General features: G+C 43.7%; 2 protein-coding genes across 3 annotated transcripts; one reads left to right on the forward strand and one right to left on the reverse strand.

Moving 5' to 3' along the window:
• LOC8057803 (expansin-A32) lies at positions 512-1,823 on the forward strand. Its single transcript, XM_021465843.1, is given in 1 exon segment — positions 512-1,823. A coding segment is annotated over 1 exon segment (864 nt). The 5' UTR covers positions 512-523; the 3' UTR covers positions 1,388-1,823.
• On the reverse strand, positions 2,485-5,291 carry LOC8057804 (superoxide dismutase [Cu-Zn], chloroplastic). 2 transcript variants are annotated; one of them, XM_002445626.2, is made up of 8 exons: positions 4,872-5,291; positions 4,186-4,247; positions 4,063-4,102; positions 3,534-3,629; positions 3,394-3,425; positions 3,229-3,304; positions 3,092-3,145; positions 2,485-2,804 (listed from the first exon to the last, which is right to left on the reverse strand). In XM_002445626.2, the coding sequence occupies exons 1-8, from the start codon at positions 5,104-5,106 to the stop codon at positions 2,779-2,781; spliced, it is 621 nt and encodes a 206-aa protein (XP_002445671.1). In that variant the 5' UTR covers positions 5,107-5,291; the 3' UTR covers positions 2,485-2,778. The 2 variants fall into 2 exon arrangements, 1 of the variants encoding a protein (XP_002445671.1); XR_002455488.1 differs by having other exon boundaries at positions 3,092-3,304; positions 4,872-5,222.

A 13,458-nucleotide genomic window follows, 5' to 3' on the forward strand; every position in this document is an offset into this window, starting at 1 on the left:
GCATCTGTATATCTACACATGCAAAATATTGGTTGTAAACTCATTTTGAAAAATTCCATACAGAAATAATAAATTTCACTTGTATGTGCATTCTGGATTTTTGTCTTCTAGTGTAAATACAAATAAATTTTGTTAGTATTTTCAAATGAAGTGTTCAAAAGTAATTTTGCATCTCAACCTTTTGGTGCGAATTCATGCATGGACGTGCATGTCAAGTTTCAGGATTTTTCAGGTTACAAAAAGTGTATTTTTAAAACTAGTTTCCATGCATGTTAGCACACGACCATTTTAAATCATGTATACCTGTCAAATGAAAGCTGTCCTGTGTTGTTCTTCAGATGGATGAATCCTCCGAATGCTCCTCCAGGCCTCTAATGGCATCTCTCAGAATTAGCGCCCTTAACAGCCCGGCAGCTGCAACCTAAAAATGGCCAAATCATGCAGCTGGCATTCTACACTTTATAAGAAACCTCCGTTGCATCGAAGAAATTGTGGCTTTATAACAATAATAATAATTAAAAAAATGTCTGGTTCGTGGATGGCGCCACCGCGTCTCCTGGTGTCGTCGCTGCTGGTCGCCGTGCTCGCGGTGGCGGCCGCCGATGTCGCCAATGCCGGCGGCGCCAAGCCCCTGACGCCCGGCGGGCGCGTGGTGCACCACAACCACGGCAAGTTCACCGCCGGCGAGTGGAAGCGCGCCCACGCGACCTTCTACGGCGGCCGGGACGGGTCCGGCACCACGGCGGGCGCGTGCGGGTACAAGGACACGCGGTCCGAGGGCTACGGCGTGCAGACGGTGGCCGTGAGCTCGGTGCTGTTCGGCAATGGCGCGGCCTGCGGCGGTTGCTACGAGGTGCGGTGCGTGGACAGCCCCGACGGGTGCAAGCCGCCCGGCGCGGCGGCGGCGGCGGCGGCGCTGGTGGTGACGGCGACGAACCTGTGCCCGCCCAACGAGCAGTAGTCGGCGGACAGCGGCGGGTGGTGCAACCCGCCGCGGGAGCACTTCGACCTGTCCATGCCGGCGTTCCTCCAGATCGCGGAGGAGAAGGCCGGCATCGTGCCCGTCTCCTACCGGCGGGTGGCGTGCGCGAGGCAGGGCGGCATCCGGTACGCCATCGCCGGGAACAAGTACTTCAACATGGTGACGGTCACCAACGTGGGCGGCGCCGGCGACGTGGCGGCGGTGTCGGTGAAGGGGAGCAAGCGCGTCAAGTGGACGGAGCTGAAGCGCAACTGGGGGGTAGTGTGGCAGACCGGGGAGGACCTCACCTGCGAGTCGCTGACGTTCAGGGTGATGACCGGCGACCACCGCAAGGCCACGTCGTGGCACGTCCTCCCCGAGGACTGGAAGTTCGGCGTCACGTACCAGGCGTCCAAGAACTTCTAATGAGTAGCCATCACTCTCCCTCTTCTTCAACCTGACAACCGCCTGCATCGCAAGCAGCCATGCAATGCATGCATATATATTTGATTCTTTCGCTGATCATGCCCTCAGATACACGGTGCCGGAGTTTAAATCTTTTTTCTTTGTTGAAAATCAATGTGCAAATTCAAATGAGAATGGTCATTTTAACCAGTCGTGATCAATCTGAACTGCTAATGCATGCACACACCTAAGCTACTACCTCGGCTATGCTGGGCTCTTATTAGCTTTGAACAGCTCCAGACTCCACTGTGCGTCTGGATGACTCCACTGCTCTAACATGTATGGGCACAAGATGTTTGGAGAATTATTCGGGCTCCGTTCGTTTATTTTATAAGCTGTATTTTTTCTGCCAGCCAGCAGTGTTTTTTCTTTCGTAATTGAAAAGTTATAACTGAAAGTATTATTTGCTGATTTATTGTGAGAGAACAACATTGCCGGCTGGTAGAAAAAGTACGGCTCAAAATATTAGTTTTATAAAAGTGAAACAATACATTACAATATTTTCAATCCTATCTGATTACAATCACGGTGCTGATCATTCACAATTATGGTGAGCCAAACCAAAAAAAAGTCTCAAAGGCGTGCTTACCGAATAGTAAACTTAAGCTGGTTTTCCTAGAATTCCTCTTAAACTAACTTTTTATCAAAATAGATTCTATTTTTAAGATCCAAACGACAAATTAGTTAATTATAAGTGGCAGAGCTGAGAGCCTCAGAGTGTATGATTTTACCCATCGCGATTTGAGCCCTAAGGCCAATCTCAGTGGAAGTTTCATCTAAATTTCATTCACATTAAATAGGCTGCCACATAGAAATGTTGAGCCCTAAGGCCAATCTCAGTGAAAGTTTTATCTAAATTTCATTCACATTAAATAGGCTGCCACATAGAAATGACCTGTGGAAAGGACCTGTGGAAAGTCACAAAAGTACATTTTTTAAACTAGTTTTCATGTTTCCATGTAATAAGTCTACGGTATATTTTCCCCACACAACAATGACCTGTGGAAAGGAAAAATGACACGAAGAGCACATGCAGCGAGCCAGCTTAGTCTCAGTGATGCAAGAACAGGCATGTTCAAACGTTTCAGGTACGAAAACAACGTAGCAGTAAATAGTTGATGTTCATAGTGCTTCATAGATCGATTTGGATATGTGACAACACTTATTTCCTCAGCTAAATATTATTTTTTATACAACCGAACTGCAAAGGATATTACGCACCATACCATGCATGGCATGAATCCAAGTAATACAAAAAAAAGGCACTGTCCCAATAACACTATTGAAGACAACAGGCCACCAAGGATGTAACAGCGAAGCTGCAACTGCAACCCGGGCACCCGGCGAGCAACCTACAATGGAGTCAGGCCAACAACACCTGCGCAAGGAACACAGCAATTAGATAAATGGACATGAAACATTGCACAAGAGCAAATAATTCAGCAACACAAACAATGATCACTAGGTGAAGAACATAAAACACTTTGGAGTTCACATGAATACTTCATGTAAAGCAGTTGCGGTGGGCTTATATTTTTATCGTCGTTGAAATCAACTGAATGGACACCGATTACAAGTTTCAATGCCCCTTCTCATTATACTTAAGCGACATCATCATCGTATATCCACGTTCAAGGATTCATAAATATAGCAAAGAGAACATACCACATGCCAGTCTTCCACCAGCATTTCCAGTAGAGAGGCTGAGCTCATGGCCACCTAAACACAAAGAACAAAGTTAAAAGGGTTGCGTACTAACTGAATAGAAAGAAAATGTGGAATGCAAGTAGAACTAGGCACACCTTTCCCCAAATCATCTTCAAGCTCATGAACCACAAATGCTCTCCCAACAACTGAATTTGGGCCACTCAATGGAATCTGAATACCAAGGAATCACAAAAATTACCAAACTGAATCGGACACAACTTATATAGTATAAAAGTATGGTCTTGGTCTACCAAATTTACCTGGGTATCAACAATGGTTGCCTCAGCTACGCCTGTGTCATGACCAATTATACAAACATGCCATAAAACAAGTCACAATCCAGAAGAAGAAATTTGCTAATGAATACCACAAGTGTACTACTGGTTGCTACAGGCCTTACCCTCAGCATTGGCAACAATGTTTCCCAGGTCACCCGCATGACGGACTTCGTCTTCTGGTGCACCGTGTGTCAGATTGTTTGGATTAAAATGTGGTCCTGTAAGATAGAAAACGTTATCTTTTAAGTTAGACTTGGCAACTTGAACAGCTAGATGGCTAAATTTATTATATAACTGAAGATGCATGAAACTATAGCCAGAAGGAAAGGGAATGAATAGCACCAGATCTTAGTGACAAAATTAGTTTTATGGAAATTTAACAGTGATTGCATAAGACAGCCAAAATTCAGTACTCCCTCCATTCCAATTGTTTAGGCTTTTCTTTCTTTTCACGAGCGGGTTGGAGTTTACGCTTTTCTAGATGCATAGTTTTTATTATGTATCTAGACATAACATATATCTAGGTGCATAGCAAAAACCATATATCAAGAAAAACCAAAATGACTTGTAATTTGGAATGGAGGGAGTACCACATTAAGAAAAAAGATATCACAATTGCGGGCACAATTAAGATCAATGGAAAATTACAACCTGTCGATATGCACCCATTGGTAGTATCACCAAACTCGTGCTGCAAAATGAACAATTTTATCATCATCATGTTTACAAATGAAGAAGTTACTGCTGAAAGCTACTGAAGATAACAATACTCACGAGGTGGAAGCCATGAAGTCCAGGAGTAAGTCCAGTGATACGGACGTTCACAGTTGTAGGTCCTGTTATACAAGATCAATATTCAGAGGGGTAAGAGTAGACACAAAACCATTTGCATTTCATAAGAAAAAATACATGTGCGCTAGTGATGATAAGTCATAGTTTGATAAGAAGTCAGTAGGGAACTGCATGGGTCAGGCAGTCAGCAATCAATGAGCTAAGCCTCAACACTCGGCGTGGTTAGCACCCTAACCGAGTAACACTTGAGGAAGCACGTTCACTTGAGTTAGCGAGATTAGAGACTTTTGCTGATGGATTTTAGTCATACGCATCATACATTTGCATCAAAACAGTGGTACGAACGAAAGCTGTCTTCCAATTGTGTTCTGTCAGCAAGCATCACGCTGATTTCGTCAAAGCTGATGCTTGCTGCAGGGCAAATTGACGCAATCGTTGTATCCGATTTACTACTAGTAGAAGCAAGTTCAGACTTTTAGCTAAGCGTGACATGAGCTTGATCAAATTGCTACAACCCAGAGCGAAATGCACCCAATTAACAGGGTGGGGCGGGGGTAAAGTTCCCTGTTTTGGCTGCCCAGCGAGGCACCTGCCGAAGCTAGCCTGTACTCGTATACGGAAGGTGGGCGAGGTGAGAAGATATAACATAACATAGGCAGGGAACGCACCGTCGTCGTCCTGCGTGAGCGTGACGACGCCCTCGACCTCGGACGTGCCCTTGAGGACGGCTACGGCCTTCTTAGACGCGTCGGCGACGACGAGTGCCCTGGCGGCGGCGGCGCCCCCCGGGCCGGCGACGAAGTGGGCCGAGTGGAAAGGGCGTGCGGAGGAATAGGGAGCCGCGAAGAGCGCGGCGGTCGTGGCCGTGGCCGTGGCTGCGAGGAGGAAGGACTGCGCGGCCATGGCAGGCTGGCGGGCGGCGGCGGCCTTTGGGACTTTGGGAGGGTCTTGGGGTGGGGTGGGTGACTGGCGATAAGGTGGGCTCGCGTTTATTATACTCGAGGGGCACCTACGGCTGCCAGGGCGATGAAGAAGATCCCCCCCGTCCCGGTCCGAGAGCGGGAGCAGCCAGATGCGTTCTGATGTGCCGCGTGTGGCTCAGCTCGCGTCACAAGCCACGCGAATGCAAGCGAGGCACGCACGGTGCATCTCGTGCTCCTGCAATCTGTCCATTTTTCGTCTGGCTTTCTGGGTTGTTCGGTGGAACTTGCTCCAGAAACCTCTCCATTGGAACTTGGAACTGAAATAGATTGCATTTTGTGAGCTTCTCTCTTACCTCCTTTGCTGACACTCACGGAGGAGATCTTTTTTTGACAGCAAAAGGTGATCAGGAGATTTAAATTCCGATTTCAAAATTAACTAATTGAAAGGGGTCAAATTCGGCATAAATTGACGACTCCTAGAGAAGACCGGTTCAAGGCGGTTTTGAGAAGTGACTGATGGTTGGTTCCAAAACGACGCTGTATTGACGGTGCCAACTTTAAGACATGCGAACATAAGTCCAATTAGTTTAAACCCAATTAGCCTAAGTGTCAGCTGTCTTTTTAGGTTTTTGACATAGCCCACATGAAATCAGCATGCAATCGCTCATCAGTCATCTCTTCGTGACGGAGTCAAGATGTTCGGACTCTCGATCGTCTTTCACGCCACAATTCAATCGATGCACCTGGTATCGGCACCAACTATCACTCAACGCACCTGGCAAAGTAGAATGAAGATATCCATGAAGAATGGCTGGTTAAGGTGTATCTTAAAAACTAAAAAGTATCTGGGCCATCTTGAGAGAGATTGAGGCAACTGGAAATTGATGGTGTTCCAACAACTTTCAACAAAAATGGGCATTGAAAGAAGAGTTGTTCCAAGGATTTCTTAGTGTAGCAGCTGCAGAAAACACAGTCAAAATTATCCATGTGCCTGTTTGTGCTTTTTCTTAGTAATGTCCCCAGGTGAACACTAAAATATATAACTTACCCAATTTAGATCTAGAAAACTTTAGTTATGCTCTCTACGCTCCTGTTTTTGTCTCTGGCCTTGTTGTTACCCCTTATTAAGTTAGATTGTAGTTAATCTCTGAAAGCCCTAGTTTGGTTTTGGATAATTGATGAAACCCTAGTACTAACCTCTATACTAAGTGTGTGTAGACTTAATGAGGTTGGTACATGCCAAGTGATGGAGTAAGTGATGATCATGGTGATGATGGTGATGACCACAAGATGATCAAGTGCTCAACTTGGAAAAGAAGAAAGAGAAAAATAAAATCCTATGGAGATCAAGGCAAAGGTATTGCTTAGGGTTTTGTTTTTGGTGATCAAGACACCATAGAGGGTGTGACCACATTTAGGATAGATAACCGTACTATAAAGAGGGGAATTCTTTGGCTAAGCGGTTATCAAGTGCCACTAGGTGTTATTGTTCATGTGCATGCATTTAGAACCTAGTGAGCTAACTTAACTCCTTCGAAGAAAATGATTGTGAAATTGCTAACACACGTGCACTTGTTGGTTTACACGTTGTGGTGTTGGCACACTTTGAGAAGGAGGTGGAGTTTGAAGGGTAGAGAGAGGATGGGTTCCTCTCTCCCTCCCGCCGAGCTTGCGAGGCGGGATTCGGCGCTTTTCGAGAAAATGAAGTGCATATTTTCTATTGCGCCGGTGGCAAAATTTGGAGAAGTCACGGGAGTGTTTCTCGCTGAGGAACACTCACCGGACGCTGGCTCAGAGGCACCGGACGCTGTGTCTGAGCGTCCGGTGTGCAGGCTGCCTGGCCCAGTTAGGGTAAGGCACCGGACGATAGGCACCGGACGCTGGCCTGTGCGTCCGGTGGTCCGTGTCCGGTGTGAGGTCCGTTTCGCAGACCTCTCTGGGTGTGAGTCCGGTGAGCACCGGACGGTCCGGTGGCTTAGCGTCCGGTGACCCGCAGGTTTGCGGAACTCTCTGCGCATGAGTCCGGTGTGCACCGGACGCGTCCGGTGCCAACCTGCTCAGCGTTTGGTGCTCTGCAGGTTACCGTTAGACTCTGACACGCGACTGACGTTGGAGCACCGGACGCTGGTGTTGAGCGTCCGGTGCCCCTTTAAGAGCGTCCGGTGACCCCGTGTTTCGCCCAGTGAAAGAGCCAACGGCTCTATTTGCTTGAGGGGGTATAAATACGTGTTTGGCCGGCTTGGGGCTTACTCTCTTGGCATTCTAACAGACATAACATCCTTGTGAGCCTAAGCAAACACCTCCCACTCATCTCCTTCATAGATTAAACATCTTTGTGAGATTGGGAGTGATTCCAAGTGCATTTGCTTGAGTGATTGCATCTAGTGGCACTTGGGGATCGATTTGGCTGCGGTTTTCTTGTTACTCTTGGTGGTTGCCGCTACCTAGACGGCTTGGAGCAGCGGAGGAGGATTGGCACGAGTTGGTGATTGTTCGTGGCCATCTCCCGGTGATTGTGAGGGGTCTTGTACCTTCCCCGGCGGAGAGCCGAAAGATAACTCTAGTGGATTGCTCGTGTCATTGAGTTACCTCACTTGTGGGTGGGTTCTTGTGGTGTCCTAGTGAGGACGAGGTTCGTGCTACACCTCTTAGCCACCGAACCACCAAGTGTTGGTCGACACAACGGGGACGTAGCGTGCCGGCAAGCACGTGAACCTCGGGAGAAAAATCGGTGTCTCAATTGTGTTTGATTGGCATTCTCCCGGTGCTTGATTGTTTATATTGGTGATTGGTTCATCCCCTACACGGCGGTATAAATATCTCATCTTATCTTTATTTACCGCAAACTAGTGTAACTAGTTTAGTTGCTTACTTTGACTTGTGTAGCTTAGTTCTCTAGTGTAACTTGTAGAGACTTAGTTCTTGTGTGCATAGATATCTTAGCAACTAGAATTGTTGGGTAGGTGGCTTGCAAACACCCCTTTAGAGCTAGAGCAAAAAGCTTCGCTTTGTTATTTACTAACCTTTTGCTCTAGTGAGTTTGTAGAATTTTTAAATAGGCTATTCACCCCCCCTCTAGCCATATTAGGACCTTTCAATCTCGTATATTTCCATGTGGATACGATACTTGGAATACTTTTAAGTGAAAGCTCTTTGCCACAAAGCATGGCGAGAATGGGATCGAGGGAGTAGTAGTGAGCATCTGCTGCTTACGACACCATCCCGACAGATTAACCGAGCAGAGCGGACAAGCTAGACTCAGGGGCAAGATGGGCCAAGGTACGACGTACGACCCAATTGTTAAATAATATAAAATAATTAATTTTTTTAATTGGTTTGAGATTCATGCTATTTTTAGAAAAGGTACCGCAGTAGTTCCCTTTTCTATTTACTCGTGCGTTGCTACGGGAGCAAATAGATGTTTGTAGAAAATGAGCATTTTGTTATATTTATTTGTGTTTTATCCTTTTTATTAAATTTGATAATTTTTAAGCTTTTAAAACTGACTTTGAAGGAGACTGTCCATATATAGTTTATATACATGCTCTTAGACTTTTTAGGATTTTTATTTCACGCGCAATGGCACCTTATACTCTCTAGTTGAAATGAGCCTAATAAATTTTTGAATTATAATTTCTAGATTTGATTTTGATTTTGATTTTATATAGATTGTATAAGTTTCTGTCAATTTGTGCATTGTTCGTGAAAAGATAAGAAGCTAACAATACATTTTTTATTGGTAAGCCGAAGTCTATGTAAATATTGAGATTGATTTTTATTGTGCGTTGCAAAAAAGCATCAAATGGCCATAGAAAGTTATGACATAATGTTACATTCTATTTATAGTTATGTTTTTTATAAAATTTAAAGTCCATAATTTATTTTATTGATAACCATGACATCTATAGTATTAGATAGTTAATATTTAAAATAATATGTAGCTTGGAGACATATTTATTTAATAATAAAAATAGAAATTAGTCAAACCTTCTCTTACTTTAATATTATCTCTTAATATACCTTAGTATTATATTAAAACATGAGAAGTTTGTTGGTAGCTTTATTTATTTATTTAGATTAGGATTTCTATGAAATAAGATATATCAGTTAAATGTATGTAGATTATAAACACATAGGTTAAATGTATGTAGATTATAAATACATGGACTTATAAAGTGTTCATATGACATAACAACATACCATGCAATGCAAAGGTAATGGAAGCGTCCTCAAGTATAAATTTAGTTAAATTAGTAAATCACTGAGATATACAGGAATTGTGCTAAAACTTTTACCACAAATCAAGCATCACATTAAATAGGCTATTATAAAATTTTCATAATAATTGGAGCAAGATAACTATAATTTTAGTTTTACACTAAAAAGCATAGGCAAACATCTACCAACAAAAAAATATACTAAAACTTGTGATATTTTTTGTTTACTATATGGATCTAAATATGTGGAGCTGAACAAAATTTTGTAATTTTTAGATTTTTCTATGAATTACTATATATTTATTAATTTTTATAGGAGATTTTGTATTAGGAACCCTAAAAAAACTTTTATTTTTTTTCTCTTCCAGTAGTATATGTACGGGCCGACTGTGGATGCGGTCGGTTAGATTGGCTGATAAATTTGCACTTAGGCCTCTGTACTTTTTTTATTTTTAACATATAAGGAGATTTTATATTAGGAAGTAGGAACCCTAGAAAAGCTTCTATTCTTTTTTTCCTCCTCTACAACGTACCAGCGCCGATTCTAGAGAAGCGGACATGGCGGACAGGCAGGCAGAAAAAGTATCGGCAGACTGAAATTTTTCTCGATCTTTATTCTTCTTCGTGTGCTGGCTGGTCCAAGATGAAATGAAAAAAGAAATTGTATTTTTATCACCCATTGTCAGCCTCATGATGTCCCCTCTATGATTCAGCTCGACTAGCGTTTCCTCGAAAAATAATAGAAAAAATAAAAAAATCTGTTGTAGCCCAAATGAATGGTTTCCTCAGCTTTGGGCTCAGCTCGTCGCCCTCGCCTTAAACCTTGCGACATAGCTCGGCCCACTGAAGCAGAGTTGGCAAAGGCCGTGACGCTCAACATACTACTAGCATATACTTTGCGTGTGCTACCGTGCTGTACTGCTGTTACTAGTTTTACCAGATGCACCCAACGAGTGCAACAAGAAGCATCCAGTACGCCGGCTGCTGAGAACAGGTGGTCTCAAAGCAATGCAACAGCCAAAACTCGTCATGGAAAGGGGACAGAGCTATACTAGCTGCTACTAGCATCTTCCGCGGCAGCTAGTCGACATACAACTGCTAGCTCCCATGTGCAAATTGAGCTACCTGGCCGGCTGTATTCGATTCCCTTCTGGAAAGGAAGAAAGAGGCAGTAAAATTATTGCTAACTAGACAACTAGTGAATCTTGTGTGGTGGATGCACTAGCTACTTAACGATCATCTCATGGCTAACGCCGAGACATGCATGCATACAAACAATCGTGAAGATTTCCTGCATATATATTTATATATATACTCGTGATTCGGTAGTTCTGAATCAGGATTCAGAACAGTCATCGGTGATCGGGCGTGTGTCATGTTGTTCACATTTCCCCCTCTAGATAGTAGAGACAGTTTACAAGCATGCATTGAAGAGTTGAGAATACCAATATAATTCTTCTTGTTCTTTTAATTTGTTTGTTTATGCTTACCACCATGCGCAACCAGAGTTGACTTGTGCTGATAACATTGTACTGTTAATAGTGTTTTATGATTATTATATATATGGTCATTAGTTGGTACTACTCCTATATGCATGCATGGCAGCGCTTAGATACTTAAAAACATGTTCTGATGAGCCACAACAAGACGTGCTGAACCAATGCAAATAATTCTGTTTCAGGCAAATGGAGAGAAGAAAAAAAAATTAATACTGATCTGGTGTCAATGATATGCAGTCGGTCCCAATGCAAGCAGAGGCAGGACAGGTTCCTCCTTGCCCCCATGTGAGTGTGACTAAGTGATTCATATGCGTAGTATTCAGTAGTTCCATCAGCTGACCTGACGATGTATTGTACTAGTATGTACCACAAAATAATTGAAGTCCTATTGGATTCTTGATAAACAAGACCAAACACACTCAGGAAAAAGAAGCAAGACATGGATGGCTGTACTACCACTACTACCATCACCAAGTGTAATAATCAAGTTAGTTTTTTGGCTTTTTGCCGTGATTACTAGACAGGTGATGACAGGATACGCCTGCCCTGCTGATTGCCGAACCCAGAAGTAAGTGACTACAGCATGTGAACAAGTAGTATCCGATCCTGTTTGCTGCTGGATGTGTCGCCTTGCATTGATTCCTTGTTTTGTTTGCAGAAGCAGCAACACGCCCACGAAAGCAATTGCATGTCCTTTCCTGTTTGCAGATATATGGCGTCGGTGGATGAATAAATTGCATGATGCATGCCGGCTCTTCTTCTAAAAAATACTACATTTTCTTTCTTTCTTTCTTTCTTTCTTTCTTTAAAAAAAAACAGAATAATCCTGGCCCCTACAAACCTTTCACGGCCAAATATATACACCAAATTTAGGACAATCATTACACTGATCTTCTTTGGCAATTCTTGCACAACACCATCTTTAATTTTCATTCTTGCATTTCAAAAATCTTGCAGTTGCAGAACAGGTACAAACAGAAGGGGGTCGGCCCGGCAGGGAAGAAGCGCATGTACATGTGCAGGAAATTAGGTGCAAGAGAGCTTTCGTACGTGCCTCTCTTGGATCTAAACCACAACACACTCGACTAATCATTTCTTGATATTCCGGGTTGTTTGTCTCATTAGTCATATACTACAGGCATACGTATATATATGCATGCACACCTTCACCTGTTGTCTCCGTCACATACTCACATGGGCAAAGCAAGTACTGAGTGCTCACCCTTAACTTGCTTTCATTAATTAATACTAGAGTTTGAGTCCAAATCATTGCAACACTAATGTAGCAGTAGTGGTGGCTAGAGTTTTAAATTAAAGGGGGTGCTTCTTAATCACATGTCAAAAGGGCAGGGTTTGGGATGCAAAGCTCAAATTAAAGACAACTAGTCTTCCCAGCGGCCAGTACTGTGTAAAGAGAGAGGCCCCTGCCCCTGCTGCTGCCTACTGGTGTTAGTGTTAGGCACCGCATGAAGCAAAAGGTGAAAGGAAAAAAGAAATAAAGACAAGAGATATGCTGGAACTGGATTTTTTTTAACAGTAGCCTGTTCGCTGCACAATGGCCTGCTTTGGCCATCCCATCGCCCCCATGTGGCAGTGGCGCCATGAACAGCTACTCTGCTTTGCCTAGTCTTCAGTTAGGAGGAGTACTTATGTTTTGCTTAGCAACAGAACAAGAACCCTCGATTTACTGTACTTACTACTCCCTATAGAGTTGAAGTTTTAAGGTGTTATTGGACAATAAACCAAATAGACCAACCTATAGAAAAGTTCAGTCTCGGCTGCTAACAATTTGTTTTTGCTAACCAAGGACTGGATTTCAGGTGCACATGGATCGGACATGGGCAGGCACAGGCACAGGCAGAGGCACAGCACATGAGACTATGAGAGGGAGCGAGACCCCAGAAACTGATGAATGAAGGATGGTGCCCACGGCCACGGCTAGGCGATCGAGTCGAGTCCATCATTAGTGTCAGTGACCCCATTTCACTAGTAGCATTTGGGCCTTGTTTAGTTCCGAAAAAATTTAGGATTTCGCTACTGTACTACTTTCGTTTTTATTTGACAAATATTGTCCAATTATAAACTAATTAGGATCAAAAGATTTATCTCGATATTTACAGACAAACTGTGTAATTAATTTTTATTTTCGTCTATATTTAATGCTTTATGCATGTGCCACAAGATTCGATGTGACGTGAAATTTTGAAAATTTTTTGGATTTCGAGGTGAACTACACAAGGCCTTGGTTGGACGGTTTAAAATTAGCCCCACACCACGCCACAAACACGAACACAAGCAAAAAGGTGACACTAGGACGTATGTGTACGTAGTAGCACGTAGCAATACAACTGCTGATAACAGTGGCAGGAGCAGTATGAAGGTAGCTTCAGCCTCAAATTCCACTCATCACTCTCCTGCTCCTTCAGCTTGGTGGTGGTGTACTGGTGTGGTGTCGTTGAGAGAATTGAGATCCAGGCCCTCCCCATCTCCCCGGACTCCGGGAGCTCATCGTCATCGAGGCAGAGAAGAGAGAACCCAAGCATCCAAAAAGCCATCTTAATCCAAAAGCAAAAGGGAAAGCAACGCAGCACGACGCCAGTCAGCTGAATCGCTTCG

The sequence above is a fragment of the Sorghum bicolor genome, chromosome 7 (genome assembly GCF_000003195.3).
Source record: "Sorghum bicolor cultivar BTx623 chromosome 7, Sorghum_bicolor_NCBIv3, whole genome shotgun sequence".
NCBI lineage: Eukaryota > Viridiplantae > Streptophyta > Magnoliopsida > Poales > Poaceae > Sorghum > Sorghum bicolor.